Below are 27,760 nucleotides of genomic sequence, written 5' to 3' on the forward strand. Positions count from 1 at the left end.
GGCGAAGATCATACCACAGGATATACACATGGATATTTTTATCATAAATCATAAATCATTATCTGTAAAATTACATTACTCCACAGGAGTTATGACAGCCATAGGTTGAAGGTTACCTGTGCTTGGTAACAGAAGATAAACGAAACGCTGAGATCTGTCAGATTAATCAATTTGTTGAGTAGCCTACATTCTACTGACAACTGCGGCGAAACTTTAACAGTTATCGAATGCAACAAGGTAAAAAAAAATTATGTGAATTGCTAATCTAATGTAGACTAAGCTTTCTTTGATCTTTTTTGTTGTTCACTCGCACTCTTCACTAATTCTACTCTACTTTAATTCTACTCTACTATTAAAACTATGTATTATCTAATTTCCCACGAGTTCCTTTATTATTATGTATCATTTAGAAGCAGAGTTTATACCATGAACATTACAGTGGTCAAATGTTTTGCACCATTAATGATTAATATAGCTGCAAAAGGAGACACTGCTGATTAGCTTGTAACATCACAATTCCTTCATTATTCTTTTTTTTTCTTCTTCTTCTGGGGCTTAAAGCAACATTTTAGTTAAGTAAATATTTAATTATCCCTTGTTGGTGTCTACTGATTTCTAATATATTTTCTTAAATTAAATGTGATTTATTAAATTTAGTAACAGTTAGATGCTTTAGAGACTATAACTTAATTATATGAAATATATTTTAATATCATATTGAAGCTGAGTGCTCTAAATAATGTTTTTTAAAGTATTGTTGCAGGGCTAGAACTGATATTAGGCTTAGGGTTAGGTCAGAAAATAAATATATTGTCAACTGTCATCAGTTTGGGAGGGCAAAAGATGTAAGAGCATGGTTGTTTGTTTCTCAGGCTACACACAGGTGTATGTACTGTCTATAAATAGATGCTGCCTCACCTGAGGGAGTTAACTACACCATGCACTTTTAATATTAATGGATTAATTTTGTTACCTTGTGCCTGCCTACCTATATAATCCACACCAGCTTCAGTTCAGTTCAGCACAGTTCTCCCCAGAACTTTATTTTATGTACAGGTTGACTATCTACTGTCACAGAAGTGTTGGTAGTCATCTTTGAATGTATAGGTAATGTAATCTCAAAAAGTGATTTAGTACTGTTTTAGAAGCATTTTTAAGATGCAGCTACATTAATTCAAATATTGGATATGAAATTGGTCTCTATGTTTTCTTTACTTGACTTTCACTAGTCCACTCACTACTAAGAATTTCATCCACAAAGCTAGGTAAATGTTTATGGTGACAGATTAGTGCTCAGTGAAGATAAAAACTACTCCGACTGACTAAAAGTTGCCCTTGTATTATTTCTTTATTATTTTCTCAATCAGCATATGCTGTTATCTAGGATAATTTGTTATTTTTAGTCAAAAACACATAGTTAAGAGTTTCTGAATGCAATAATACAGTAATATTTTATTGGACACACACTGGAGACTGAATGGATCAATTTTTAAGTTTATTTATTTATTTATTTAATTTGTATCAATTGTTTATGGGCCTGCAAATGTGTTGGGTCTCCACTTTGGGCCAGCTACATTCTGTCATTGCAGGATAGTTATTAAGCTTAAATTTAAAGCAAAACATATTAAAATAAAATGTATTAAAAGTATTAAATTTAAAGCAAAAAGCAAAGTATTTTGTACTTTTGTAATTTACTGTAGATTTACATTTTTATTAGTGTGGCATTGTCAGTGGTGCTGATGATTCTGAGGAAGCCTATGTATTATCTTAATCTTTCATCCATACCAGTGATGCACATTCTCTTTCATCCTATCACCACCTACCTTCTCTCCATCTGTCTTCATTCAGTGTGCTACTTTCTGTGTGCTTGTTTCCAAAGGAGTCTGTCCCGGGAGTCTGCAGAATGAGCAGCACATTTGTGACCCTAGCCGAGGTTCTAGAGGCTAGGGGAGGTCCCCTGGAGGAAGATGAGGTCTGGTCCCTCCTGCTGGGATCCACAGAAACATTGCTAGATCTCTACCACAAAGGTAAAGCAGCTAGCCTAAGAGTATTCTATGAGATTCATAGAACAGCCTGCATGGTCTGTGTTTAGGTGTTTAATGGGGGTCTGTTTTTTTCTTGGTTTTGTGTGGGGGGGTTTTCTAGGTCACAGTAACATCTGCAATATCATCAGTCCTGCGTCACTGCTCCTGTCAGCAACTGGCACACTAGCATTTAGGAACTGTGCAATGATGGAGGAGGCACGTGCTTTCACTGCACCGGAGCTGCTCGAAGGCCACAGTCTAACCACAAAACCAGCCATGGAGAGGGTAAACATCAATCCTAGCACAACACCGTCATGTGTCGTACTAAAATATGTGCTTATGTTATTAGAGCAGGACTGTAGCAGGATGATTATTTTCACCACCTAAGTCATTTTTTAGTTTGTTAACCTTGATTTACCCTTGTTTCTGTATCCCTGTGGTTGTTTTATTTTTATCTAAATGTTTTATGGATGTTTTGAGCTTCAGGCCAGCAGAAAGGCTGGTTGTAGTGTGGGGGCAGAGCTTTGGTAGGGGAAGGGAAAAGAGAGAGGAAGCATACAGTCAACACTAAAAAAAAAAAAAATGTTTTTCAGGGTTTTTGTTTTTGGTTTTTTTTGGGGGGTTTTTTCAGTACAAATAAGTGGGGTAAGAGCAGACCGCTTTTCAGAACTGATAGAAATATGGGGAATTTGACATTAGAAAGAACCTAAGAAACATAGTCTGCCATCTAGTGGTGATACATGAGGATATACTAGTAGTAGAAAACTGGGAGAATATATTTTTCTTTGTACTTAGTTTTTTCATTACTGTGTAGACTATAGTAAGTGCATGACATCTTTTGCTAAATATATATCTGCTAAATATAATTTATGTCCATATGTCTGGTTTTATTCTATTGGCGAAGTGCTTATGTCTCACTACGTACTCAAGATATTTCTTTGTCATTCCAGATGATTGTATACTCTCTTGGCATGACTCTATATTGGTCAGTTGACTATCACCTTCCTCAAAACCAAGTGAGTCTCACCAATCATATAGGGCCTCTTTTAATTACAGAAACATGCATGACAATGAAGCCATTCCACTGAATAGTCCACCTTTTTAATCTATATCTTGATATAACCATAGAAATATAAGTGACCTGATATATCCATAATTGTAAGTCTGATGTGTTCTGTTCTGATGTGTAGCCCATTCAGCTGAGTGACTCTCTGAATGGCCTTCTCCTGAGCATGTGTGAGGACATGGCCTACCGGCGGGAAAAGCTCAGCACCATACTGGAGACCTGTGAATCGCATCACAAAGCTGCACTCCTGCCCCCACCCAACAGAGTCATCAAGGATCTTGTGGAAAAACTTTTTTGTGACTCTGTGCGGTCCAAAAAACACACAAACAACCAAACAGAAACATTCACATTGGGGTGAATGCTCTGATTATGCTGTTTTGTGGTTTACTGGAATAACTTTTTGTGTGCTTCCAGGTTGACCGGTCAGTTGTCACAGAGAACAAAGTGCAGCTAAGTGGTAGAAGTCAGATAATCAGAGAAAGGCTACATGGTAAGAGTGCTTATGATATGTTTGGAAAGCCACACTTATGTTAAATAAAGTAAAAAGAAAAAAAAATCAAAGTAAGAGTATAAACCAAGCAAATGAATTCAATTCCAGTAAAAGACATTTAACAGTATATGTTAAAATATATGTTAAAGTAGCTTTAAAGTATATGTTACCATTAGCTAAGTTACCATTACCATTGACATAATGTCTATGTTACCATTATAATTATTTCTTCTCCCAAATATGAATATATGGCAAACATGACTGTGATCATGTTTGAATAACCTTCTTGTTCATCATGTGATGAACAAGTGTTTCATTCATATTGTTAAGTGTACCAGTTTATTATCTTCGTAAATATTGGAATCCTCTGGTCACTGTTAAGATTAGTGTATTCAAATAAGGATTAGACACTTTTAAATATTCAGACATTTGTGAAATTCTGTGTTATAATTTTTAGACATGTATTTATAATATGCAGCCAACATCAATTACTTGCAAAACTGATAGAGATATCGTGTAGTAAGAAATGGGAAAAGTTGAGTATGGCAAAAAAGAATATGGCTAACACATATTGTTCTAATAAAAAATGTTTCTAATAAAGTTGGGGGAAGGGGGTTGTCAAAGGTGTTACTAGAAACAAGAATGGTTGAACATCAATTAAAAGGGCTCAGTTGGCATCTGCCTATTTTTATTGAATCTATTGTTTGTTTTTTTTGTTCATTGAATGATTCATTATATTCCATGCGCACATCCCTTGGGTTACACTTGATAAAAAACACTCCAGTAAAATTAAATTCTATGAATTTGACCAGTCTATACACAAGGGAATGTTACCATGTGTGGTGATAGAATATTAAAGCACCCACAGTAGGATTAAAGGTTTAACCTAAACTGAACATGGGATTACAGTCCTCTGAAAACTTATAATCAGCCTAGAAGTGAAGATGCTTAGGGGAAGACTGTTCTCTTCTGCATGGGTGCACTATGAGCTTGCCTGAGCTTACCTTGCATGTAGTGTTTGGGATGCCTGTGTTGTAGCTCTCTAAGTATTAACCCATTGCTCTCCTGGCCTGACAGGAAGGCAAGCACCATACTCAGACTATATTGAAGCCAGTGGAGCTACTGCAGAGAAGCACAGACTTTTGCTGGACTCGGAGCTGTGTCAGGGTGAGCAGAAGTTTATCAGTGTGTGTCACTGCACTTCTAGCTGCCAAGTCAATGCTTTCTTTGGCATTGATTTTGTGACATGATTTTCTACATGGCTTTGGGTACTGAGTCTTCAAAATGTTAACATTTTGAATATTTCTTTATGGAACTGTATTGCCACTCTGTCTGACCACTCGTTTCTTTCAGGCCTGTTACTTTGTGGGGGGGGGGGGGGGGTGGGTGGTGGAGGTTGTATAATGTGTTAATGTGGTATGGTTTTCCAGGAGTTTTACATCAAGAAAAAACATGTTCTCTTAAAAACAAACATGTCCAGATGCCCTACCAAGGTCTTCAGAGCAAGTAAGAGATTCTGTCTGACACTCTTAAGTAGTCCCAGACATCCAATGACATCCAAGACTTCTGTTAGAAGGATCCTTGTTTTGCTATCCCAGAATTCCACAACGAGCTCATCACTGTGGCAGTCGTAACAGCTGGCAGTCATGGAGCCCGTACCTTAGTGTCCCCTGCAAGGACGAACTCAAACCTCCCAGCCCCTGTACTGCTGTCAGCGAGTCTACCATCAGCCTTACCCAAAGGAAGCCTAAGGTACTATTTTTGTGAGAATTATTTATGTGCTGTACAGTTGAGATTCACAGAGTTTGATTTTGAGCAACTGAACGTTTTTCTTGTTCGTACAATGAGCTCATTATCATTACTGTGATCTTTAGTAACTGCTTTTTAATTTCAGAGTCTAGGACCAGAGTTTGCAAGAATAGTTGATGAGCCTCAAATCATTTTGGAGCTTCCTGGATCTTTAGTGGTAAAGTTTATTTCAATAACTTAAACATTATTCAGCGTTTGTCGAAGAGCATTATAACATTTCATGAGAGACTCTGTCTCATTTTTGCTCCCATTCTCATTCCCATTAACTGTCTGCTGACTGATATAGTCGAAGAAAGGAAGGTCCTGCTTGTCACAGAGGGAAGTTAATGTGGTGATGCCTAATCAGCAGTGTCTGGTGGTGAAGTGTGACATCAAGTCCAGAGGAAGAGATGTTTTCGACATGGTCGTGGCTCATGCTAACCTCGTGGAGCATTTTTATTTTGGCCTTGCTTTCCTCGATGGTAATGCAGATTTCTTTAAAGACTTGTAGCAGAATATGTTTACAAAAGTGTTCATCCTCTTACTTGTCTGTTGCAGTCTCTTATATGTGAGCTTTTGTCTGTATTCATTAGCGTTTGTTTGCTTCATTACTTGCATATCCTCTCTAGATGAAGAAATTTTCTTTTTGGACCATGAGACAAAACTTTCCAAAGTCGCTCCAGACTCTTGGAAGAAAGTAGCAACTGCCACATTCACCCTTTTTCTCCGTGTTAAGTTTTTTGCTGATGACATCTCCTTCATATTGTAAGTCCCATGTCAACTTTTCCTGTACCTCCACCTACAAAACCGAATTGCCTTATAATAACATTGTTAGATTCTAATGGGTACATAAAGGCAACTAATCACCTATTGTGTATTTAAAGGCACAAACTAACTCGTCACCAGTATTATCTGCAGCTGAGGAGAGATATTCTAGAGGACAGAGTGTACTGCAGTGAGGAAACAGCTGTGTTCCTCGCTGCACTTGCCCTGCAGGCTGAGTTTGGAGACTACATTCCTCAGGTAGAATACACACTTCAGCAGCATTTAGTGGATTTGAGGGTTATCAGGATATCCTAGCATTTCCTCTATTGGTAACATTTCTTCTAGTAATCTTAGTGATTTTGTCCAGGTATATGGAAATAATTATTTTCAAATCGAGCTGTATATACCAAAAAGACTGATGGAAAAAATTGCCCTGCCCTGTTTGAGGGAGGAGTTGCCAAGCCTGCATGCTGTTAATGCCCATATGCCAGCAGAGGAAGCAGAGATGGAGTTTTTAAAGGTAATTAATTGGTGTAGGGCCAAAGTGACATAGCAGATCTCAGAGCCTCTATTAAACACATATGTTAGTAGTAAGAGTCATGAGACCATTTTTGGGTCAGCACACATATACTATTCCTTCATTCTATTGAAAAATTTTTGATGCATTACATCCATAGATTGCACAACAACTTCCAGAATATGGGGTGCTGTTTCACCGAGTTGCTCGAGAGAAGAAGATTATTGGAGAACTGACTCTGGGGGTGTGTGCAAAAGGAATAATGGTTTATGAAGTCAAAAACAACTCTCGGATATTAATCCGCAGATTCCTGTGGTCTGAAACTGATAGTATCTCAACAAGTGTGAGTAGAGCATTTTTTATCTAAATGTGATGACTCTGTGACAAAAATAAAATTTTTATTAAAGTGCTTGATTACTGAAAACATGCTATATTTATGTGATGATAGTAATGTGCCCTGTTTTCTTTTCTCTAGCGGCGTAAGTTCACAATACAATGTGGCCCCAGTGGGAAAAAGCACTCCTTCCTAACCGAGAGCTCTAAGATTGCACAATACCTCCTGAATCTCTGCTCGGCCCAGCACAAGTTCCACAGTGAAATGACTTCTCGACAGATGACCTACAGTTTAGCCTCAGGTTCAACTTTCATTAGAACCCTGTAATATTACTATGAACCACTATGAGAAAAAAAAAATGAAGGAGAGACTAATAGTGCTTATGTGAGTACCCTATCAGTGCTATCTGCTGTTTATTTCCTTGCTCTAGATGACAACGTAGTAAAATATTCTTCACCATGGTGTGCACGCCATGCATGTTTGAAAAGGTTCTCATGCTCAGAGGTTATGCTCAATAGCATTGGTCTGAGCACAATACCCACAGACTCCATGAGCAAGTCATGCGATGACATCTCAGAAAAGATGCGACAGCAAAGACACCTGGGTGAAACCCTGCATATTCCTGCACCACGGGCCCTGAGCGAACTGAGGAAGTCCTGTCAGGCCTCCAGGTGCGGGACTCACATGACCACATGTGATACAAAAGCATTATGTTTGTATGACCGCATGTGATACAAAAGCATAATGCTTGTCTCATGCTCACTGTGATTTCACCTTGCATTATTTCAGCCCACCAGACACTTTCAGGTCTCCAGTTTATCGGATCATGTCCAACACCTCTCTTCAAAAGCAGGAGTCAGAGCCTTACTCCATCTCATGCATGAGAGGTTAAGAGAAACTGCTTCAGTACCTCTGGATTATTTTTTAACTGACTCTAATAATTATGCTGTAATTTTTAAACAAAATATTTTTAATTTTTTTTAGTTGACACTCCTGTTCGAACTCCCCCTGAAAGAGAAATCATCTGTGTAACACTGAAGAGGGATCCTAAGCTTGGTTTTGGTAAGCCATGGCTGGAAGTTCACAAGTTCAGCAGTCTATGAACTGCTGAACTAAAAGGTTTATAAACTAAAAGGAACTGTTATAAACTAAAAGGTTATAAACTAAACTAAAACTGTTATAAACAAAAAAGAACTGTCTCCAGCAGGAACAGATTATTTACCCTCCCCCCTTCTTGACAGGTTTTATAATAGTTGGAGAAGACAACACAGGGACGTTAGACCTGGGAATCTTCATTGCTTCCATTGTACCTGACGGACCAGCTGAAAAAGATGGAAGAATCAGGCCAGGTACAATAAATATCTTTTTTTGTTTGTTTGTTTAGACTTTTTTTTTGTTTGTTTTACATTTTCTTCACCCAGGCAAGGTACTTTATAAGGTTTTACTTATGCATTTAGGAGGCAGGCTCATCTCTCTCAATAAGACCAGTCTAGAAGGAATACCTTTCAGTACAGCCGCTGCAATCTTGCAGAACAGCCCAGAAGAAGTGGAGCTTATAGTCTCTCAACCAAAACGTATGTTATGCTGTACACTTTGCACACAGCATATTTTTGTAAACAGTTTGAATATTTTTAATGTACAATGACCTCTGTACATGTACAGTATTGTCGCTACATAATGCAGAAAGGTTTTTTGTTTAATGCAGAAAAGTGTTGTTTTTCATATGAGTAGAAGATGTTGAGGAGATTAAAGGTGTGACTAGTGGGGACCTGGGGCAGTTGCTGGAGAGAGGCTTTGACTCACAGGCTAGCCTGAACACAGAATACAGGCCAGTCACAGAGGAGATGGAGGAGGCCCTGTCCAACATCCTGACGCCCAAAGCAAGAAAGAGGCTTCACATCCCTGTTGTACGGATTCTAGACTCTCAGGTATTTCTCTCTTCAGTGTTCATTTCTGTAGTAAGTTTGTAAGGGAAGTAGACTGTCATATGTATGATGCCCTCTTCAGCACACGTTGTCTAGGCCAACCTCCAGCACCAGCCTCTGGCCTGGTGATCTCCTCACTGTGGAGCTCAGGAAGGTCAATGGCAGTCTGGGCATCTGTGTTGCTGTAAGTCTTCGTTGATGTTCTCTAACAAGGGCAAAGAATGAAAAGGTCAGCACCTTTGTACGACATTCTCATCTTCTTGGCTGAGAATTGAATAATAATCCATCAATCCTTTCCAGGGAGGCATCAACACCAGTGTACATTATGAAGGGATCTATATTAAAAGCTTGATTCCAGGAGGAGCTGCTGATCAAGATGGCCAAATACAGATTGGTACATATATTAAGAAAGTATACACCTGTGCATACACTACTGCAGTATACAGTATATTTATCAGTGTTTATGTTATGTCATGTTGTTTGTTTTGCATTGCCTTGCTAAATCGGTAATGAGAAGCACAGGGATTGGCTGTGAAATGAAAGTACCAATTTGTTGATGATGATGATGATGATGATTGCGTTTTGTTTTTTGTGTGTGTGTGTGTGTGTGTGTGTGTGTGTGTGTGTGTGTGTGTGTGTGTGTGTGTGCATTTGTGTGAGATAGGTGACAGGCTGCTGGAGGTAGATGGCTGTAACCTTCGAGGTGTCACACACAGGCAGGCTGTGGAGGTCCTGAAGAAAACTGGAGAAGTACTGAAATGTCATGTTTATTTATCACATATGAAATCTTAAATATTATGACCTGCTATACAAAAATGTCTACTGGAATAAAATGAGAGAATTTAGAGAATTTTGTAATGATTAACAACTTTAACTTTTCTTTTCTTTTCTTTTTTTGGCTACTTTGAATGTAAATGAGTTGGCCTAGTAGACATTGTCTGGCTAGACATTGTCTACCAATGATTACCAATGATTTAGACTTAACTCACATCACACAGGGAGCCCTGTACACAATAATCTGATGTTGCTGCTATCACTAAAGAGCAGACTTTTTAATTGCAGCATCTGGTGACATCTTGAGTAGTGGCTGCCTTAATTCTTGGCTCCAGCAGAATAGCAAAAGCTCAGTGTTACTCTGCAGGGACTCTGCCTCAGCTTGCCATAACGGTGTCAGAAATCTTTTCTGTGAACCTCCCAGATGTCACACAGAAAGCAAAGACATGTTGGGACAGTGAATGATGAGGCATGAGGGGAAAAGCCTGTGTTTACATTTATAATTATTTCTGTCCATGCTCTGTCCATCAGCTTGTCTGAAGCTAAAGCAGACAGCTGCTGAACTTTGCATATTCATATTGACTGCATATTCATATTTTAGCACGGGCATTGACAGGCATTAAACACACCATATGATTATGTAAATTCAGTTTATGGATTATGTAAATAATGATTAGTAAATACAGTTTGCGCAGCCAGTCCATAATTTTGCTCCTCCTATTGTGAGCAAAAAAGCTTATTAATGAATAAGAATTCTTCAAAAGAGTCATGCTTGATGGTGTACCCCAAAGCCTTTTTCACTCATCTAGAGTCCATGTTTTGTCAGTGGGAAAATGCTGCTCACAGATGTGTTTAATCACAACCTCATCCACTACCCCTTTGAACTGCAAGTTAGTCCATTCAGGCACCTCTGCCCCTCCTTTAACCAGTGTTGCTTTTATAGTTAAGAGGTTTCCATCAGTCTTTCCTTAAATTCACTGGAGATAACCATCAGCCATGGTGAGGTACCAGGATAAACAAGCAGCTATAGCAATACTTCTCTAATCCCAGGAATGAAATCAGACTGCCCTAATCCCATCTTTCATATCCTGCACTGAAGTAAATACAGCTGACAGTTCTCTTGGAACAAGACAATATCATTACTCAGAGGTATCACTGTGCCACCTGGATCCGAATTGTTAAAAATTCCGCAATGAAGAGTCGATTGTTGATATGTTGATTGTCAGATTCTTGATGTGTGTGGAGAAACTTCGGATCAGCTTCTTAGCCAAAAAGGATGCTAATATCAGGCAGTCCAACAACACGGTGTGATCCATCTTATAAAACTGGAAAGAGACAGGGGGAGGAGAATAGGGAGGGACATAGAGAGGGAGCGAGACAGGAGGAGGAGTGAAGGGAGGGTCAAAGTGAGGGAGCAGAGTGGATTAGGCCTTAGAGGCTTCAGCTCAGAGATTGTTAACACCTTAGCCTGCTGCTGCTTTCACGGAGGAGCTTGGTGCCTGTGCAGAATACAGTTTCAGAGATATTCAGAAAATATGACAGAAGTACAAATATAATAAGGAACAGAATTTAAAAAATCACAAAATAAACAAATTTCAGAGAATTCTTTCATTGTCAGTGCCTTTTACCAAAGGAGTCCAAATTCAAAGAAATGCTACATAATTGTACATAATTCTCTATATGTGCAGTACATAACATTTAGCTTTTGTCAGAAAATATTTTTCATGTTTTTATATTCATACAAATTCAAATACATGATTGTGCTAACAGAATGAGTCCAAAACAAGCAAGTAAATGAGCAAATAGATAAATGAAGAAAATAAAGCATAATCTCTATTCCAGTGTAAGAACAAATAAAACTGTGAGACTGCTTTGTTTCAGGTTGTGAGTCTGCTTCTAGAGAGAGAGCCCCCTGTGGCATTGGACATGTCCAGGTCTGCGTCCACCATGGAGAGATGGAAATCTTCCTTTAATGCACAGAGCACCACCATGCGCCTTGGGAGAGATGTTGCCACGGAGACACCCTTGTCTGTCAGGGCCAAGGAATACAGTTTTGTGTCAGATGGTAAGATACATGGAGAGAGGAGGAAAGGAGTGAGTGAGACATTTCAAATGAATCTGATAAACTGCCTTATCTGTCCTTAAGGTGCAGCTGAACAAGTGAAATGCATTTATATTAAAAACATTTTAAAAAACATGCTGAATAAAAAATAAAATATAAAATAAAACTTTATCAAGGAAAAAACATTAATAATGATCAAGCATAAGCTTTTCTGGTTATATGTGCGCTTGCTCTTTTTGGGTTCTAGAGAACACTCTGGAAGTGACTCTGAAGAAGAGTCTGAGTGGTTTGGGCCTTAGCTTCCACATCAGTGAATCCAGCCCTGAGGAAGGGAGCATAGTTCGCATTAAGAGACTGCTCTCCAGCCAAATGGCTGAGGAGTGTGCCCTATTACAAGACGGAGACATCATCCTGGCAGTAAATGGAGAGCCGTTGAGAGGCCTTTCCTATCAGGTAATTTGCTTATGGCCTTTTCAAAGAATCTTATAGAGAGGTCTAGGATTAGTATTTAATTTTTTATCATGTAGCGTCTGGCAGAGGAGTAGGGTTAGAATAATTTGAAAGGCCTATGTCAGGTAATTTAACCCTTGATTAAATGTTTAATCCATAGAATGAGCTCTTGACGCCACATACTGCAGAACACAAAACTGGAAAACTAAAACGTTTACTTCTTTTCAAGGAATCTTATAAAGATGTCTAGGACACTCTTAATCTTCTACTTTGTATTAGTATTTCATCTTTTATCATGTAGTGTGTGGTAGAGGAACAGAATTAGCATAATTTAAAAGGCCTGTGTCAGGTGTTTTAGTCTTAGGTTTAATCCACAGAAATGAGCTCTTTGATGCCACATACCGCAGAATACATCATATTGGATTAAATGGGAAAACCAAAATAATTTACTTACAAGGTTTTTATGTAGGTGTACAAATTTTAGTAATGTTAATTTTCAAACGGAGATTCTAATGTGATTTTATCTTGTTTTGTTGTGTATCTTCTTGTTATTAATATTAATCACAGCCAAAGATTTGTCAATGCTTAGTGCTAAGGAGGTTTTTTGTCACCTGCAGAAAATTCTACAGTTGCTGCGAGGAGGTTTCTCTGAGGTCAGGCTATTAATCTGCCGTCTATCGCCAGGCCAAATGCCAGAGATGGACACCAACCCAAGAGTAAGGATGTGCCAATTAATTGTGTCTCCTTTCAAGCTGTATCCCTTAAAAAAGTGTCAGAATCTTATAAGAGGGAATATTTTGTTATCCTACATCCCTCTTTGGCAGAGTGATTGCCCATTCCTGACTAAAGAGCGGCGGTCTCAGTCTTTGGATTTACAGGCCTTGTCAATCTCTCCAGACTTCAACGGCCTCCTCCAACAGAAGGTCTTGGCACTAAGCCAAAGGAAAGAGTGTGTTCCAGACAAAACTATAGCTGAGCAAGTGACCCAGCACAGCCAGGTCAGCGAGCATTACGAGACCCTATCAGATTCATCAACCCCGCCCTACCCCCCATTTCCCACAAGACAGTCAGAGGAGAGTTCTTCTGTCAAGGAGGAAACTGCTGCAGTTGCCATGACAACCTCCAGCCCTGAGTCAGCTCCAAACTTGGCCATAGCCACTCCTACTTTTCTAGTTCCACAGGCAGAGCAGAAAGAAGATATGCCCCCTTACAGTGACCTCACTGATGACATTGCTGGGAGTAGATCTAGCCTCATGGCTAAGGACCTGACTGTCTTTGCTGATGAGGAGTACCTGGCCATCATCACCACTGTAGACAGTCCTCCAAGTGGCTGCCCTACCTCTACCTGCACTCAGATCCCTCCCTTACATTCCCCTCTTCCTCCATATACTCCCTCACCTGTCCCTCTTCCTTCATCTGTTCCTGCACCTTCACCACTGCCTTCATCTCTTCCAGTACCTTCCAGCCCTCCTAACCCTCCCCCAATCCCAGGACAGTCAGCCCCAGATACCACATCAGGCCAGGTTACAACAAACATAAGCAATGGCTGGGACTATGAGGAGGAGGAGGAAGAAGAGGAGGATGAAGACCCTAGAAAGGTACAATCTGAAAGCACAACCATTTAATTAAATGTAGCTCCTGTAAGCATGGCACAACATGTAATGTAACGGTAGCAGGCATGCTTTTTTAAAAGTTTCCATTTAGATGTGGGTTTCCTGTGTCTAATGTTTTTTGTTTTTTGTTTTTTTTTAATTGAAAATAGTATGTTTTGAAGGAGTTTGAGCTGACAGTAACACTCTCTAAATCACGGAGCGGCAGTTTTGGGTTCACCATCACCAGGAGTAAACTGGATAGCTGCTATTATATACAGGATGTCCTGGATAATCCAGCCAAAGCGGATGGCCGGCTCAGACCAGGAGACAGACTTATTATGGTACTGAATTAAGAACAATCACTAAACATGTTTAGACTATATTTTCAGCCATGGATTAGGTCTCTTCCTTTACCTACATAAAAGGATTTCAAAGGAGAATCCCCAGTGTAGTCTAATATGACTCTTTATCTATGTTTAAAATAGCTGTCCTTGTGTTAACTAAAATCTCTTTTGTAGATTTAGAAGATCTATAAGATTATATTCTGCTTTTGGGAGTGATTTTATCTTTTTTTTCAAATTCAAATATGATATGAAAGAATCTAACAAGTCTGAGTGGCTTGATTGGTCCTTTTTTTAGGTGAATGGGTTCTATGTGACCAACGTGACAGATGAAGTGGCTATGGCTATTCTGAGGTCCTCCTCTAAAAGACTGCACATGGTTCTTGGCAGAGCTGTGCAAAACCTATTGCCTCCACCATCACCAGACACTCTTGAAGACATAATCATATATAAGACCCCATCTGGACAAATGGGTGAGTAAGTCAGGCATAAGAAATCAAAATTCTGTTGATATATAATATAATGTAATCTATAATTCATAAATTATATATACAAGATATAAAAATGGATGGCTTCCAGAGAATCAGGACAGTTGGGACAGAGTTTATGAAGGCACAGTTTATGAAGGACCTCTGTCCAAAACATGTATATGTTCTATTAGTTAATTCTTTCATTTTGTAGAATAATCCATTTATGTGTATTCTCATGTAGAGAATATACAGAATTAAATATCCATAATAAATATCATACTGTTTAGTATATACTGTTTCACTCAGGGTTCCGTTAAATAGTTTCCTTTGTGTGGTTTGGGCTGTGCAGGTATCAAACTGACTGGAGGAATTGGCAGTAAATGGCAGGGCATTTATGTTCAAGAAGTTGTACCAAACTCCCCGGCCAGTGAGGAGGGCAGCATTCAGTCAAATGACAGGATTGTATATATCAGTGGCATATGCACACTGGGAATGACACTGGAGGATGCTGTGAAGGCCTGTGAGAATGCCTCAAGCAAAGTCAGACTCAAAGCCATGAGGTGAGGTTTATGGTTACAAATGGGTCCTTTTTCATATGCTGGAGTTTTATAGGGACATAGAAACATAGGGTTCAGGGTAGTGCAACAAGCCTCTCCTAAATCAGAAATCACACTGTTCTTGGAAGGCGGTGTGTACTGATATCAAATAAATAACAGCAATTAATAAGATGGCCCCTATTTCCAGGGATCATTACTGCTCTTTTTTAACTGTTTGTTTATGTGCTGCAGGGATGGTCAACCTGTGACACCTAAGGGCATATGGAAAGGTAGGTGACTGGCCCAGCATGTACACTGGTTTTAAAGGTATACTTACTTGGGGATATTTCAGAAGTGGATATACTAAGACAAATCTGTTAACTTGGAGTTTTGGAAACCGAGATCGTAGGTTAGTTGCTACAGTAACATATGATAAACTAACCTGCCATCTAGAAGGTTTAATGGACCTAATTTGGAATTAATTGTCAAAACACAGGCGATTCACTATGGTCTCGACATCCACCACTCACTGTGTCTTGGTCTTCCTAAAAGCATTTAATCACAATTTTAATTTATAGAGTTAATAGAAACTCTAAAATATAATAAAATCCAATGCATAGAGTTTAGTTAGTCGTACTGTGCAATGTTTTTTTTTTGTTTGTTTGTTTGTCCTCTGATTTTGTTTTGAACAAAAGAACGTATATATATGCTATAAATACACAGTGTCAAAAGTATCATCACTGTAGGTGTTGTTAAAGTACTTAATGAATTTCAGAAATGTAAGCTTTGTGCTTTATATTTTGTGTGTGTTTGTTATGGTCGTGACGAGGGAGTGGGGTATCGAGACCAGTCTCCAAAATCTTTATTAACACAACAGACACAAACCAAAAATAACAACACGATGAACAGAGTAAGACTCATGAAACGATAACAATGCAAGGACCATCTACATTAAGTGATGCTTGTTTTAACATACGCTACTTGATAAACACTGACACCAGACAGAACAACAATAGGGATTTAAGTACATGTGATAACAAGGAACATAACTACAAATAGGTGTGACATGGACAATTAACAGCAGGGGCGTGACAATGGACAGACACACTCACAAACTAGGGGGCTGTGCCGTGACTGTGATTATGATGACATAAAAATAATTTGTGGAATTATCTTTTGAAGAATGAATAAAGTAGTGTTTGTTACACAGTTTTGTCATAGCTATATTACAGGCTTCAAAAATGATTCTGATTCATTAATGAAATTTCCTATAGTTAATAGTGAACATGATGTGGTGGAACAGGTGTTCTACTGTCCCCACGCTTAATGGCACAGGAAATTTACTGTCTGTTTTTGCTATTCACATTTTGAATTCCACTTTAAATATGGGCTTTGCTGCAAATGTGGCCCTGTGACTATATTATGGATAGACATAAATGATTTTGGGTAACTGTGGTTAATAAATTTCCCATAGTTTCTGAACAAAACTTGAATGACGTGGTAGAGCATGTTTAGGATTGTCACCATACTTAATAACAGAGGATATTAGAAGCTATTTTTGAAGAAATTCCATCTCAAATTATGCCTTCATGGATTTATTACATGTTAATAACTACCTTTAGTTGACTGTGGTTAGGAAATTTCCCATAACACAATCTGAACACAATAAGTATGGTGAGGTAGAATAGGTCTTAGACTAACACCATACTTAATATCTGAGGATATAAATGTTTACTTTTGGAGAGATTCCATTTTAAATGTTGCCTTTTTGACTTTATTACAGTCATCAATGACTGATTTTGAGTTATGACACTTCCCATAGTTTTTGAACACAGTAAGCATGGTGTGGAACAATATGTCCCAGAACACTTAATATCAGAGGACACTGTAATAAGTGATTGCCATAAATAAGGCAAGAATTACTTCTCACTAAGTGTTCAAAATCATCACATTCCCCTTCTGCTATTTTTCAAAAAGACTTTTCTTTACTGAAAAGAAAAAAAAGGTTTTCAAATTTGTTTCATGGAATGTGAATATTTAATGGAACTGCCAATTAGCAAAAAGTCTGTGCAAATAATATATGACCCTGACTTTGTGTTATCATGAAACATAATTAGGTCTCCTTTACACATGAACTTTTTTTCATAAAGTGCATTTCAACTTTGGACACATGTAGATCTTATGTATGTAACTTGACAAAATCATCATATGCAATACCTGTGGAAATTAGTCTTCTTCCTGTAATACATAGAGGGAAGTTTAGCTATAAGACTACTACAATCACTACAGAAATTAAGTAGTTAATTAAAATGGCAGAAACCAACAAAATAGCTGTTACATGCTGAATAACTAAATCGGCTTTGGACTATACAATTGCACAATTTTATGAACTCGTCTATTCAGTCAGTCATCTTTTATGAACGTTAGCTTTTGTAAACTTGCTAACATTACTGTGTTAGTTACAGTTTTTGTTTTTTGCATCCATGATGAATCCTATTATCAGTGTTCAGTTGATGATAGTTTTTTGAAGTTGCATGAATGCACTGTAGTTAAGTTCACCCACACAGAGTTGACTGACTTGAATCAATTTAACTTCAGTCAAATTTTAACTGGCTGATCTGGAACCATTAAATCTGGGGATGTTGGGCTGAGTGAGGTCAACTCAAAGTTCACGGTTAAGTTTAAGGTTTGTTAAACCTGCTTTCTGATATATCACCAATGTGTTTAAATAAACCTCATAAACTGCCTCTAGGGACCCTGATTTTGATGAGTTTTCTGCCCATATGTTGAGAGTGTGTTTGGTCTCAACATTCAGAGAGTGTACAATATTTAACCGTGCTCCGAGCTCATTAGCCACCTTGGCTGGAAGAGGTGTGCATGTGTGTGTGTGTGGTCTGTTGTGGTGGATGCATTAGTCATGGCCAACATGTCTAACTTTGAATGTGGGACAGAGCATGGTCTGGACTTCAGCAAAAGTCTCAGTGAGCATGGTGACATATTGAATACAGTGTCAGGCTAGGGGGACACCTTCTCTACTCCTAGTCATGACAAATGATGGGTCCTCTCAATTCTGGTCAATTATGTTTTGCCTATTGGGTTTAAATTTTGCTTGAATTAGGGCCATCAGGTTTCATTTCTAAAACTGTAGTATTACCTACTGAGCAGTAAGATGCAGATTCTGATTTGGCAGTAGTAATATGTATACAGAAAGACTTAGGTGTATAAACTTTATTCATTTTAGGAGGAGCTACTATTAATTTAATATTGTAATGCAATTTTTTTTTTTTTACCTAAAATTTATGTTAAATTGAAACTGCAAATTGCTCTTCAATGTTCATCATTTTTTTATGTTTTCAATTTGACCCATATTTAATTAGCCAATAACCCCAATTCAAGTCTGAAACATACTAAAACGTATTTGTTTCATTCTCTCCTCCTTCATTTCCAGATCTGTTAGAATGGAAGACGGAGAATTCGCCCTCTTGCCTGGAGGCAGCAGGCTGGTCAGAAGCAGAGGCTGCTCCTGCTGATGGTAAGAACTCTTGTATCCTGTGTCCCTGGGGTTGGGGTACTGGAGCCCTATTACCATGCTAACAGACAAAGTGTGTCTGGATGGTAGGGCATGCGCTGCAAGATTAATTATTAGCCGGCTGGTAACGCGGCATGATGGCCGCATCCCAGCTGATCTCGTGAGTGCCCAGGTTGCCAGGTGATGGCTAGCCAGGGGGTCTGTCAGCACAGAAACAGGCCAGGGTTGATCAGCTTTCAAGCATTGTACTGGTCAGCACATCTCTACCTAGGATGGCCACACCAAAGCGAAGCTGTCGTGAGTTGGGAGACTATTTCATGTTCTCTTACTCTTAGAGTTTTCATCTCAGCCAAATGTATCCAATCCATTTTTATGTTTGGCATTTTTGTTACTAGCTCAGCATGATTGTGTGTGAAATGTGAGGAACTTGTTTGTTTTACTTTCGTGCTATGACTCCATGACCAATTCTTATGTAAACTATACGTTTGGTGATTGGGAAAATTATAGCTTAGTTAAAAATAGCTGATGTGAAAGTGTTTGAAAGTAACTGTCTATGTCTGACTTTCTATCTCTCTCCTTCTGCTGCTCTGCTTTTACTGTTTTTGCAGTTCGATCTGTGGCTGAAAATGAAGTACCATGCAGGCACAGGCTCTCCGTAACATCTGAACTGGAGGTGATTGCAATGTGTATCTAAATGACACTGTAACCCAAGTACAACCCTGCAATCTCTCTCTCCATGCACTGTTAGCTGTCTTTGTCACAGTTTTCTACCCTTTATCCATGCATTAATGAATAAAGTGCTCATTCAGTCCTACCAATGTACTCTTGAACTGCAGCTTAAGGGGCTCTTGACATTTGGGGCTTCTGAGAAACCTGCTTACTGTCCTTTTGGTCACATCCAGTTAAAGCAGCAATCTCTTTTCACTTTCTCTCCCCATCTTTGTCTGTGGGTGTCCAACTCAGAGTGGCGTTTTTCAGGTGGAGTTTTCTAAACCAGAAAGAGGTGGCTTGGGCTTTTCCCTGGTGGGCGGGACCAGTGGCAGCAGTCTGCGGGTAAAGGACATATGCTGTGGGAGTGTGGCTGATCAGGACGGCCGACTGCGCGTGGGAGATATCATCTTAGAGGTGCATCCAGTCATGCACTCAGCCCTTACTTTTAATTTGGTCTAATGCCAAATAAATTACCCCAGAACCAAAATAAATAAACCCAGTCTCCCTGAAGTGTACCAACAAATTACTGGCTGTGTGCAGGTGAATGGAGAGATTGTGTCAGGGCTGAGTCACAGTAAAGTAGTGGATATACTGAGGAAAGCAGAGGGGACAGTGCTGCTCACTGTCTACAGAGACCTCCTTCCCATAACAACCTGCTCCAGCTCCAGCCCTGAGGCCCTTCAGGAGCACACTGCATCCTGCACCTCGAGTCAGCCATCTTCCCACTTATGTTTGACCCCTCTTCTCACTTTCCAGTCATCTGGTGCCAATATAGGCAATTAAAATACTATACCAGTACTGCTGTATATGCAGCAAGTAAATTCCATAAGTGTTTATATGCTCAGGGACATCCTTGGCACCTCATTTGGCATGTTTGATTAAGGTTAAATGTGTGGTGTTATTTCTGTGGCAGGAGTAACCTCAGAGCCACAGTTGCAGGAGGATCACTGGTCTTTCCAGTCTTCAGGGTGTCTTGGGATAAGGACAGAAATTGAGCAGGTATACTAAAACACACACACACACACACACACACACACACACATTTTTAACATTTTTAAATGTTTATCATATCAAATTCAGAACAAGCTGGTAAAAACAGAATAAAGAAAGTTCATTTTATTCACTGTTCATTTCTCTTACATATTCACTCCATATTTCCCTGAGACATATTTCTTTGAAGGGACTAAAACTCTGGTGACAACATGGGTCCCTCAGTGGCTTTAAAGGCCTCACTACTCATCCTCTCTCTCCCTCTTTCATTCTCATTCTTGTTCTCATGCGCATGTTACGTACGTGGTGGTTGTATTATGTGACAGTTTGGTCTAAATTGTTACTAGTTTTGCAGTTATGCTCTTAATTTGGTTTTGTGTGCTACCATATGCTTATGCTTACCATGTAGCTTATTTTGTTTTTACTCTTACTTGTTGCTTTCTCTCTCTCTCTCTCTCTCTCTCTCTCTCTCTCTCTCTCTCTCTCTCTCTCTCTTTCTCTCTCTCTCTCAGGACAGAACATGTACAGCTAACTGTCAGAGGTATTGCCCATCTCTGGGTGTCACTGACATGGTATCAGGCAGGTATGCATCATTTCTCTAAATCTGGAGATGTTTTGCCCATATTTTCACTGTTTATGCAAGATTGTTTGTGCAAGACTCATCATATTAATTGTGATCGTTCATAAATATTTTTTAAATACTGAATCATTTTGTCATATATATTCTCTGACAATAATGTAGTACTGAACTGTGTAGTTGTTCACTGTGTTGTGCCCTATGATAACACAAGGGGGCACTAAAGAGTTATAAATAAATGTTCTTAACTTGAACATTCAGCGTAATGGTTCTAGTGCACCTGTTAACCAACACAGTTGCACATAGCATTTGCGACTAGCAGCCTTTTTACATTTTAGGTGGAAAAGTCACAGGAAAATCGACCTTGCAGGATAACAGTCCTCCTGGTACATAGCAATATGGTCAAAGTGTCTGCTCATACGTGCTCCCTAACCCCCCTCAGGACAGACCTCCCAAAGCAGCATTTAGACAATTCTACCACAAACATGGAGCAAAGTCACTCAGATGGTTGGAGCAGCGATGATGATGATGATGATGATAAGGATGATGATGATTACACCTTACAGACTTCCCCTCAACAAACAATGCCTCACACAGGTAAAACAGGCTGAATACATTTCCATTTACAACATTTGGCACATACCCTTGTCCAAATGTTAAAACCCAGGCTAGAGTGGTGAAGAAGACATCAAAAAGTTTTATTTAAGTGTTTAGTGACTCAGTGAAGTGGTAAGTCTTCAGTCTTCACTTGAAGACAGCAAGTGACTCAGTTGTACGGACTGCTAGTGGAAGGTCAATCTACCACCTGGGTGCCAGGAGAGGGAAAAGTCTGCATGAATACTATACTTAAGTTTTGGATGGTACTGGCTATACCAAAATGCCATACCATGAGATCATGAGTGTCAGAGACTTTCTGAGATAGTATTAAAATCACTTACAGTAGTGTGTAAAATGCATAGTCTTACATTTTACAGCCAGGGACTTTGTTTAGTTGCTTAGTTTCATTGTTTTGTATATAGTAATAAACTAAACACTAGTACTATGTATATGTATATAGTAAGAAACTAAACACTAGTACTAGTATTTTTTTTTTGTTTTTTTAGGTCAACCTCTTGTATCAGAAAATGAACTGAGCAGCCTTGCCCTGATCAGGCCACCTAAGAATGGCCAGTACTTAGGGTCCAGCCTTCAAGAACTTATTCAGACGCTACAGAATCAGCTGGACCAGAAGGAGCCGCTTAAAGAGTTTATGGTGTGCCCTTTTCCATGTTCTGTGTTCTCCAAAACCATATTTCCTTTCAGTTAAAGTGCACTTTGCTTTGTTTCTGCCGCTGCTGTCTTTCCAGTACTGTGTAACATTAGGCTTACAAATGAGCATGCCACACAAAAGATCCTGTACTCTACTTCCATTTCACTTTTAAATTAGATACAGTGAGTAAGAGAAAATGTATCTCTCTTTTTGCTGCAGGCCTTAGGACACCTGCAGCCCTCAGACAACTGCATGGTTGGAAAAGCCCCAGAGAACCGCGAGAAGAACAGATACAGAGATATCCTGCCATGTAAGACTGCCTGTAAACCACATGATCTGAACTGGAAAAGGCCATCACTAAACAAGCTTGTTCCTGTGCTTCCAATCATACAGTTTTAATGAATTCCTTTATCTAACTTTCTATCACCAAAATTGATTTATATTTATAAAGGGAATGTGTAAACTTTGCATGTGCTGCTCTGTGCTTGTGCCAGAGAGAAAACATATGGGATTTGAGGGTGCTGAGAGAGTGTGGGAGGAGAAATATGGCCTTGTATATTTTTTCCAGTTAACAGTATACAGCACTGCGCTACATGACAATGTACCTGAATGAAATGTAGGCACTTCGTGGTGGTTTACTGCTGGGTGTCCCCTTAAGAGTGTCAGTTTATGCTACCAGTGTGTATATGTGTGTGTGTGTGTGTGTGTGTGTGTGTGTGTGTGTGTGTGTGTGTGTGTGTGTGTGTGTGTGTGTATGCACATATATTTATGCCTGTGTCTGTTTGTGTGTGTGTCTGTCTGTTTTGCACCCTATCCACTGGCTTACTTTGATTTTACAGCCCTCCTCACGCAGACTCTGTGGTCCTCATACTGTGGCTTTCATTAGCATATTTGCACTTAGTTTTTTTACACAGTTCACTTACTGTGAATTGAGGAACAGTGTCTTCAAGACCTAACACAAATGAACTAAAAAATTCCCACACAAAACTTTCCCAAACTCTCATGGCTCCACTTTCATCATTATGGGAACCAGGCTCTCCGGCTCCATGGGAAGGTGAAGGGTTAGGCCATGCGGAGGGGTTAGGCTGCAGCGTGTGACTTCTGAGCCCTGGGGCTTGTGCTGGGTGTGGTGAGAGAGGTGCACGCCATGAGAGGCACACGCAGGGGGCCTGTATGCTGAAAGGCAGGCAGCCGGGCACAATGTCGTGCTTCATGTGCTGGTGGTTGGCACATTGGCCTTTGCCTGGCCTAGAGTGTTTGTTTATTATGATGGCTGCTCACTGGGCTTCTGTTCCCTGAATAAAGTGCCTTGGATCACAAAGTGTGAAGCCCAAAGGACCTCGATGCTGTTTGTGATGGAAGCAGTTCAAGGGCTGTGGCCTTCTAGAGGAAGCTGGATGCCACCCATTGTGAGGACGGCTCGGCACGCATTTACCTACTCGTGTAGAACGCCTCTTTTCCTTTTCTACCCCCTTTCCTTTGTTTTTCTTTTTCACTCTTTCTTTTTCTCCCTCAGACCTCCCCCCTTCCTTGCTGTGTCTGTTGAACATGTTTTTACAGGCAGGCCCCTTGTAGAGTGTTACATGAGGGCCCAGAGCAGTCCACAAGCCAAGAGAGAACTGTAGTGAGAACTTCACTACCAAACCACGACCTCCTACCCCTGAGACACCTCTGCAAAGCCCCTACATTCCCACTAAACATGGTTGTATTAACCAACATGACTAACAAGGGAGTAGTGCAGAACATTCCTCTTGGCACGCTCATATCACACCTCTCCCCTGTGCTCACCCGTGGTCTGTTTTCCTGCCTGCATGACCCTGGGGCCAGCTTGTTTTATTTATTTGGGTTTATTTATTGCAGCATGGGACTGTCGGTTTCTTTTTCCTCACATTTTCCAGTTATATTCTGTAGAATAATAACCTTGCTAGCTTCTAAAGCCAGCAGTTGATGGACTGTATTGGCATCAAATGCTGCCCTGGCCTTCTGATTAAAATCCAAACAATGTCCTTTTTGGTTTTGTGTATTCCTGGCAGTGAAAATGTAATTTTTTTTTATACATTCACACACATTTACAAACAGTAATTTGTTTGAGTTGACCCTTCAGGGAAGATGTAGTACACTGGGAGAGCTCTGAAACAGTCTCATATTACTGCTGAATACACTGAAATATTAGTACTTGACACGTGAATGCAATATTATAAGATTAGTATTTTGGCACGTGAACATAACTGTGGTTTTCCTCAGGTAAACTTAGTAATATATTATTAAATATGAGCAGTAATTAACCTACATGCAAACTTATAAAATTACTGTTTCAGCACATAACAATCATTGTTCCAATCCATCAGTGTAATGCCCTTGATGCCAATCAGTGCACTAACAGATTTGTTCTCTCTTCTGCCCAAATGCCCAGATGATAAGACACGAGTTCCCATAGGAGAGAAGCAGGACTATATAAATGCCAGCTACATCCGAATGAAAGTAGGCATGGAGGAGCTGGTCTACATCTCCTCACAGGGCCCTCTACCCTGCACCCAAGACTGCTTCTGGCAGATGGTGTGGGAGAACCAGTCCGATGTCATCGCCATGATGACCAAGGAAGTGGAGCGCGGCAGGGTCAAATGCCACAAGTACTGGCCTGAGAAGCTTGACACACCCATCGAGACCTGCCACTACCAGCTGATCCTGGATAACTACCAGATGCAGGACTACTTCCACATCAAGGTCATCAGGATGGTGGAGAAAAAGGTAAGAGGTATTCAGTGCTGATTCGAAATGCTTAGATGAATGTGTCCCTGACCTCTTTGCAAGGTTTGTCAGAATTCACACTTGCTTAGACTTTCATAACACTCTAACTGTAGATATCAGTACAACTGTAAGTATGTATGTTATGCATGAAGCTATTATCATGAGGCTAAAAAGACTAAAAGTACCAAGCATTGTTCAAAACCCACTTCATGTGAATAATATCCCAAAACAAGAGTGTAAGCCCGCATTCCCTGGTGTCCGGTTCCGTGTTTCAGACCGGGGCCACCCACTTTGTGAAACATCTAAAGTTCATCACGTGGCCAGACCATGGCACACCGCGCTCCTCCGAGCAGCTAGTGCGCTTCATCCGATACATGCGGGCAGTGCATTCCACCGGGCCCATCACAGTCCACTGCAGTGCGGGTGTAGGCCGGGCCGGCGTCCTCATCTGCACCGATGTCATCCTCAGCCTCGTTGAGAAAGACCTCACTGTGAGTGTACATGGCCATGAAAAATCAGGAATCGCTTTCCTGGACATGTTTTTTTTTGTAAAGAAACAGGTGAGCGAATGAAAAAATAATAATGTTATTATAAACATTAACATATGAAAATTGTTAATTTTGGTAACATATGAAAATTCTAACTGAGTTAGTTAATTAATTAACTAACATTAATATAGTTTCCACTTTAATCTGTTGTTAACATGTGCCCCAAATTGCCTCCTCAGATTAATGTTAGTGAGATTGTGAGGGAGATGCGGCACCAGCGGCACGGGATGGTTCAGACCAAGGTGAGCTAATGAGCCCATGCATGCAGAACATTCTCACTGGGAAAGAGCTGCTCAGAGGACAATAAAATGTAGGGAATCACAACACGATTTTTGTTGTTGTTGTTTTAGACTCCACTCCTCTAACAGGAGTAACCTTACAAGTGTGCATGTTGGGCTAGAGTCAGGGAACCTCTCTGTCTTAAACTAATCCCTGATCCTTTTTAATATGTTTCTGATTTAGGCACCTTTAATTAGCCGTCTAAATGTTTTCCTTCTTTCAGAAAATGGATGCATTTGCCATTTGTGAAATTGATGTACAAACACTGATATGAAATTCACCTAGGCAGGGTCTCATTAATGACCTTATGTTTATAGAACTGCTATTTCCATCTGCTTTCAGGAACAGTACCTCTTCTGTTACAAAGTGTGGCTGGAAGTATTGCAGAGCATCTTGCTTCACCATGGTAACAAACAGCAGGCAAACACCCCCTCATGAATGAGCGCCATTTTTGAGCGGCAGTCTTGTGCTTGTCTGTTTGAGTGGTGCTGAACTGCTGCTGTGCGAGTTAGCTGATGGTAATCATACACACCAAGCCAGGGCTGTTTCAGGGTTGTTCTGATCAATTGCTGCACCCTTTTGGTATTAAATATGACACCGGAAGCATACTAGACATTTTCATCAACTGTGATTACTTCCTTGTGTGATCCCATTTATATTTTGTGTCATGTATCGATTATGGCCACTGCTTTCAGGAGCTTGTGGAAATTTTTCCTTGAATATGTAGTCAGTGAAACATTATTCATATAAATTATTTATTCATACTTAATTTAATGAAAATGCTTATAATTTTGGAAGCATTTTTGACAATTTCAGGCATTAAGAATTCCAATGCATTATGATATTGAATCTCTGGAAATTAGATTTGAATATAGAACCTAAAGTCCTATTTTGCTGGTATTATTTAAATATTAACAAAAACCAACAAATATATGTGTATGGTCAAGAAAGGACTCCCAGTAAAATACACAAAATTGTATATCGTGGTATTTTAATCCAGAGTCTGCCTATCACAAGAAGTTGTAGAAACCACCATAATTTGACATGCTGTCATCATAAAGAACCAGCTTTAAGACAGACATTCTAGGAACTGAAAACTTGAGTAAAGTGCCTTTCAGTTTGTCCAGGGGGGCAGCTTTTGCAATCTTCGCTCTCACTGAAGTAAGATAACTCGGTGGCAAGCTACCAATAGACAAAACAGAAATGGTTAACCCAAAGAAACATGGGTGAATAAACATGGGTGGCTAAACTGCATGAGTGACTAAACCAGCAGAGCCTTCCTGTTAGTGTTTATAGCATCTCAAGCCTCAGCTGCAGGCAGTGTCCTATTTGTAGCACAAGGAATTAGATCCATAAATCATAACCAGCCTGGGCCCAAAAGACTATTGGAAGTCTCAGGATCACTTAGAGCACACGGATCCTGCCAGTATCTCAAAATATACTTGTTACATGTTGTCAAATTCTAAAAAAAAAAAAAAAAAGGGGGGGGGGGGAATAATCCCATGGCAAAGCTTTTAATTTTATTAATTGTTCTATGACTATAGATTTTTGAGTGAGTTTATTATAGGAAATATTTTGCTGATTTATTGTGATCATCTGTTCTATTTAAATCTTGGTTTATTTAAATATGAAGCTGAAATTAAGTGATTTGTTACTGCTATGGTAAATGAACACGTCAGCTAATATTTATCCACTAATTGTACCGCTATAATGTATTGATTTCTTTTTTATCCCCAGTGTGTAGAGATATGTTGCTAGTATTCACATACACTACTGATATGTACTTACAAACTGTGTATTTGAAATCTCCAAAGAGTATTAGCATCACCATATTAATCTGTTATAGTCATTTTGGCAAATAAAAAATTCAGTTCCTCAAACCTGTGGTTCTTTCAGGTAAAATATTTAATTAGTTCTTCTTTAATTTGGAAATCTGATGAGTAAAAAACTAACCCCCAAAGCAGATTTAAGCAAGCTGTTTCTTGTAAGGTGGAA

At 39.5% G+C, this 27,760-nt stretch overlaps 1 protein-coding gene across 10 annotated transcripts; it reads left to right on the forward strand.

Annotated features, from left to right (window-relative positions):
* Positions 1–8: 8 nt before the first annotated feature.
* On the forward strand, positions 9–27,639 carry ptpn20 (protein tyrosine phosphatase non-receptor type 20). 10 transcript variants are annotated; one of them, XM_081725264.1, is made up of 46 exons: positions 11–237; positions 1,880–2,027; positions 2,146–2,309; positions 2,975–3,040; positions 3,215–3,394; positions 3,505–3,580; positions 4,658–4,747; positions 5,011–5,086; positions 5,179–5,332; positions 5,475–5,546; positions 5,676–5,850; positions 5,998–6,133; positions 6,253–6,391; positions 6,501–6,653; positions 6,811–6,993; positions 7,126–7,285; positions 7,415–7,655; positions 7,774–7,871; positions 7,969–8,046; positions 8,226–8,333; positions 8,442–8,558; positions 8,716–8,912; positions 8,992–9,093; positions 9,210–9,303; positions 9,574–9,659; positions 11,565–11,748; positions 11,993–12,198; positions 12,813–12,911; positions 13,020–13,793; positions 13,958–14,128; positions 14,427–14,601; positions 14,948–15,158; positions 15,387–15,424; positions 18,583–18,666; positions 19,272–19,336; positions 19,642–19,788; positions 19,915–20,083; positions 20,288–20,373; positions 20,877–20,947; positions 21,384–21,538; positions 22,045–22,193; positions 22,410–22,500; positions 24,604–24,938; positions 25,214–25,429; positions 25,666–25,728; positions 26,108–27,639. In XM_081725264.1, the coding sequence occupies exons 2-46, from the start codon at positions 1,904–1,906 to the stop codon at positions 26,201–26,203; spliced, it is 6,654 nt and encodes a 2,217-aa protein (XP_081581390.1). In that variant the 5' UTR covers positions 11–237; positions 1,880–1,903; the 3' UTR covers positions 26,204–27,639. The 10 variants fall into 10 exon arrangements, 9 of the variants coding, with proteins under 9 accessions (XP_081581390.1, XP_081581389.1, XP_081581391.1 ...); XM_081725263.1 differs by having other exon boundaries at positions 12–237; positions 19,627–19,788; XM_081725265.1 differs by having other exon boundaries at positions 12–237; positions 8,806–8,912; positions 19,627–19,788.
* Positions 27,640–27,760: the final 121 nt, after the last annotated feature.

Source organism: Electrophorus electricus, chromosome 12 (assembly GCF_041902795.1).
Source record: "Electrophorus electricus isolate QZ-2024a chromosome 12, ASM4190279v1, whole genome shotgun sequence".
Taxonomy (NCBI): Eukaryota; Metazoa; Chordata; class Actinopteri; order Gymnotiformes; family Gymnotidae; genus Electrophorus; species Electrophorus electricus.

Excerpts from the sequence above, each read along its gene's own strand:
- ptpn20 (XM_081725263.1), top strand. The coding sequence starts at position 1,904 with ATGAGCAGCACATTTGTGACCCTAGCCGAGGTTCTAGAGGCTAGGGGA. Across the intron at positions 12,199-12,812 it reads TGAGAGGCCTTTCCTATCAG|AAAATTCTACAGTTGCTGCG; the intron begins GTAATTTGCTTA and ends TGTCACCTGCAG. Across the intron at positions 14,602-14,947 it reads GACCCCATCTGGACAAATGG|GTATCAAACTGACTGGAGGA; the intron begins GTGAGTAAGTCA and ends TGGGCTGTGCAG.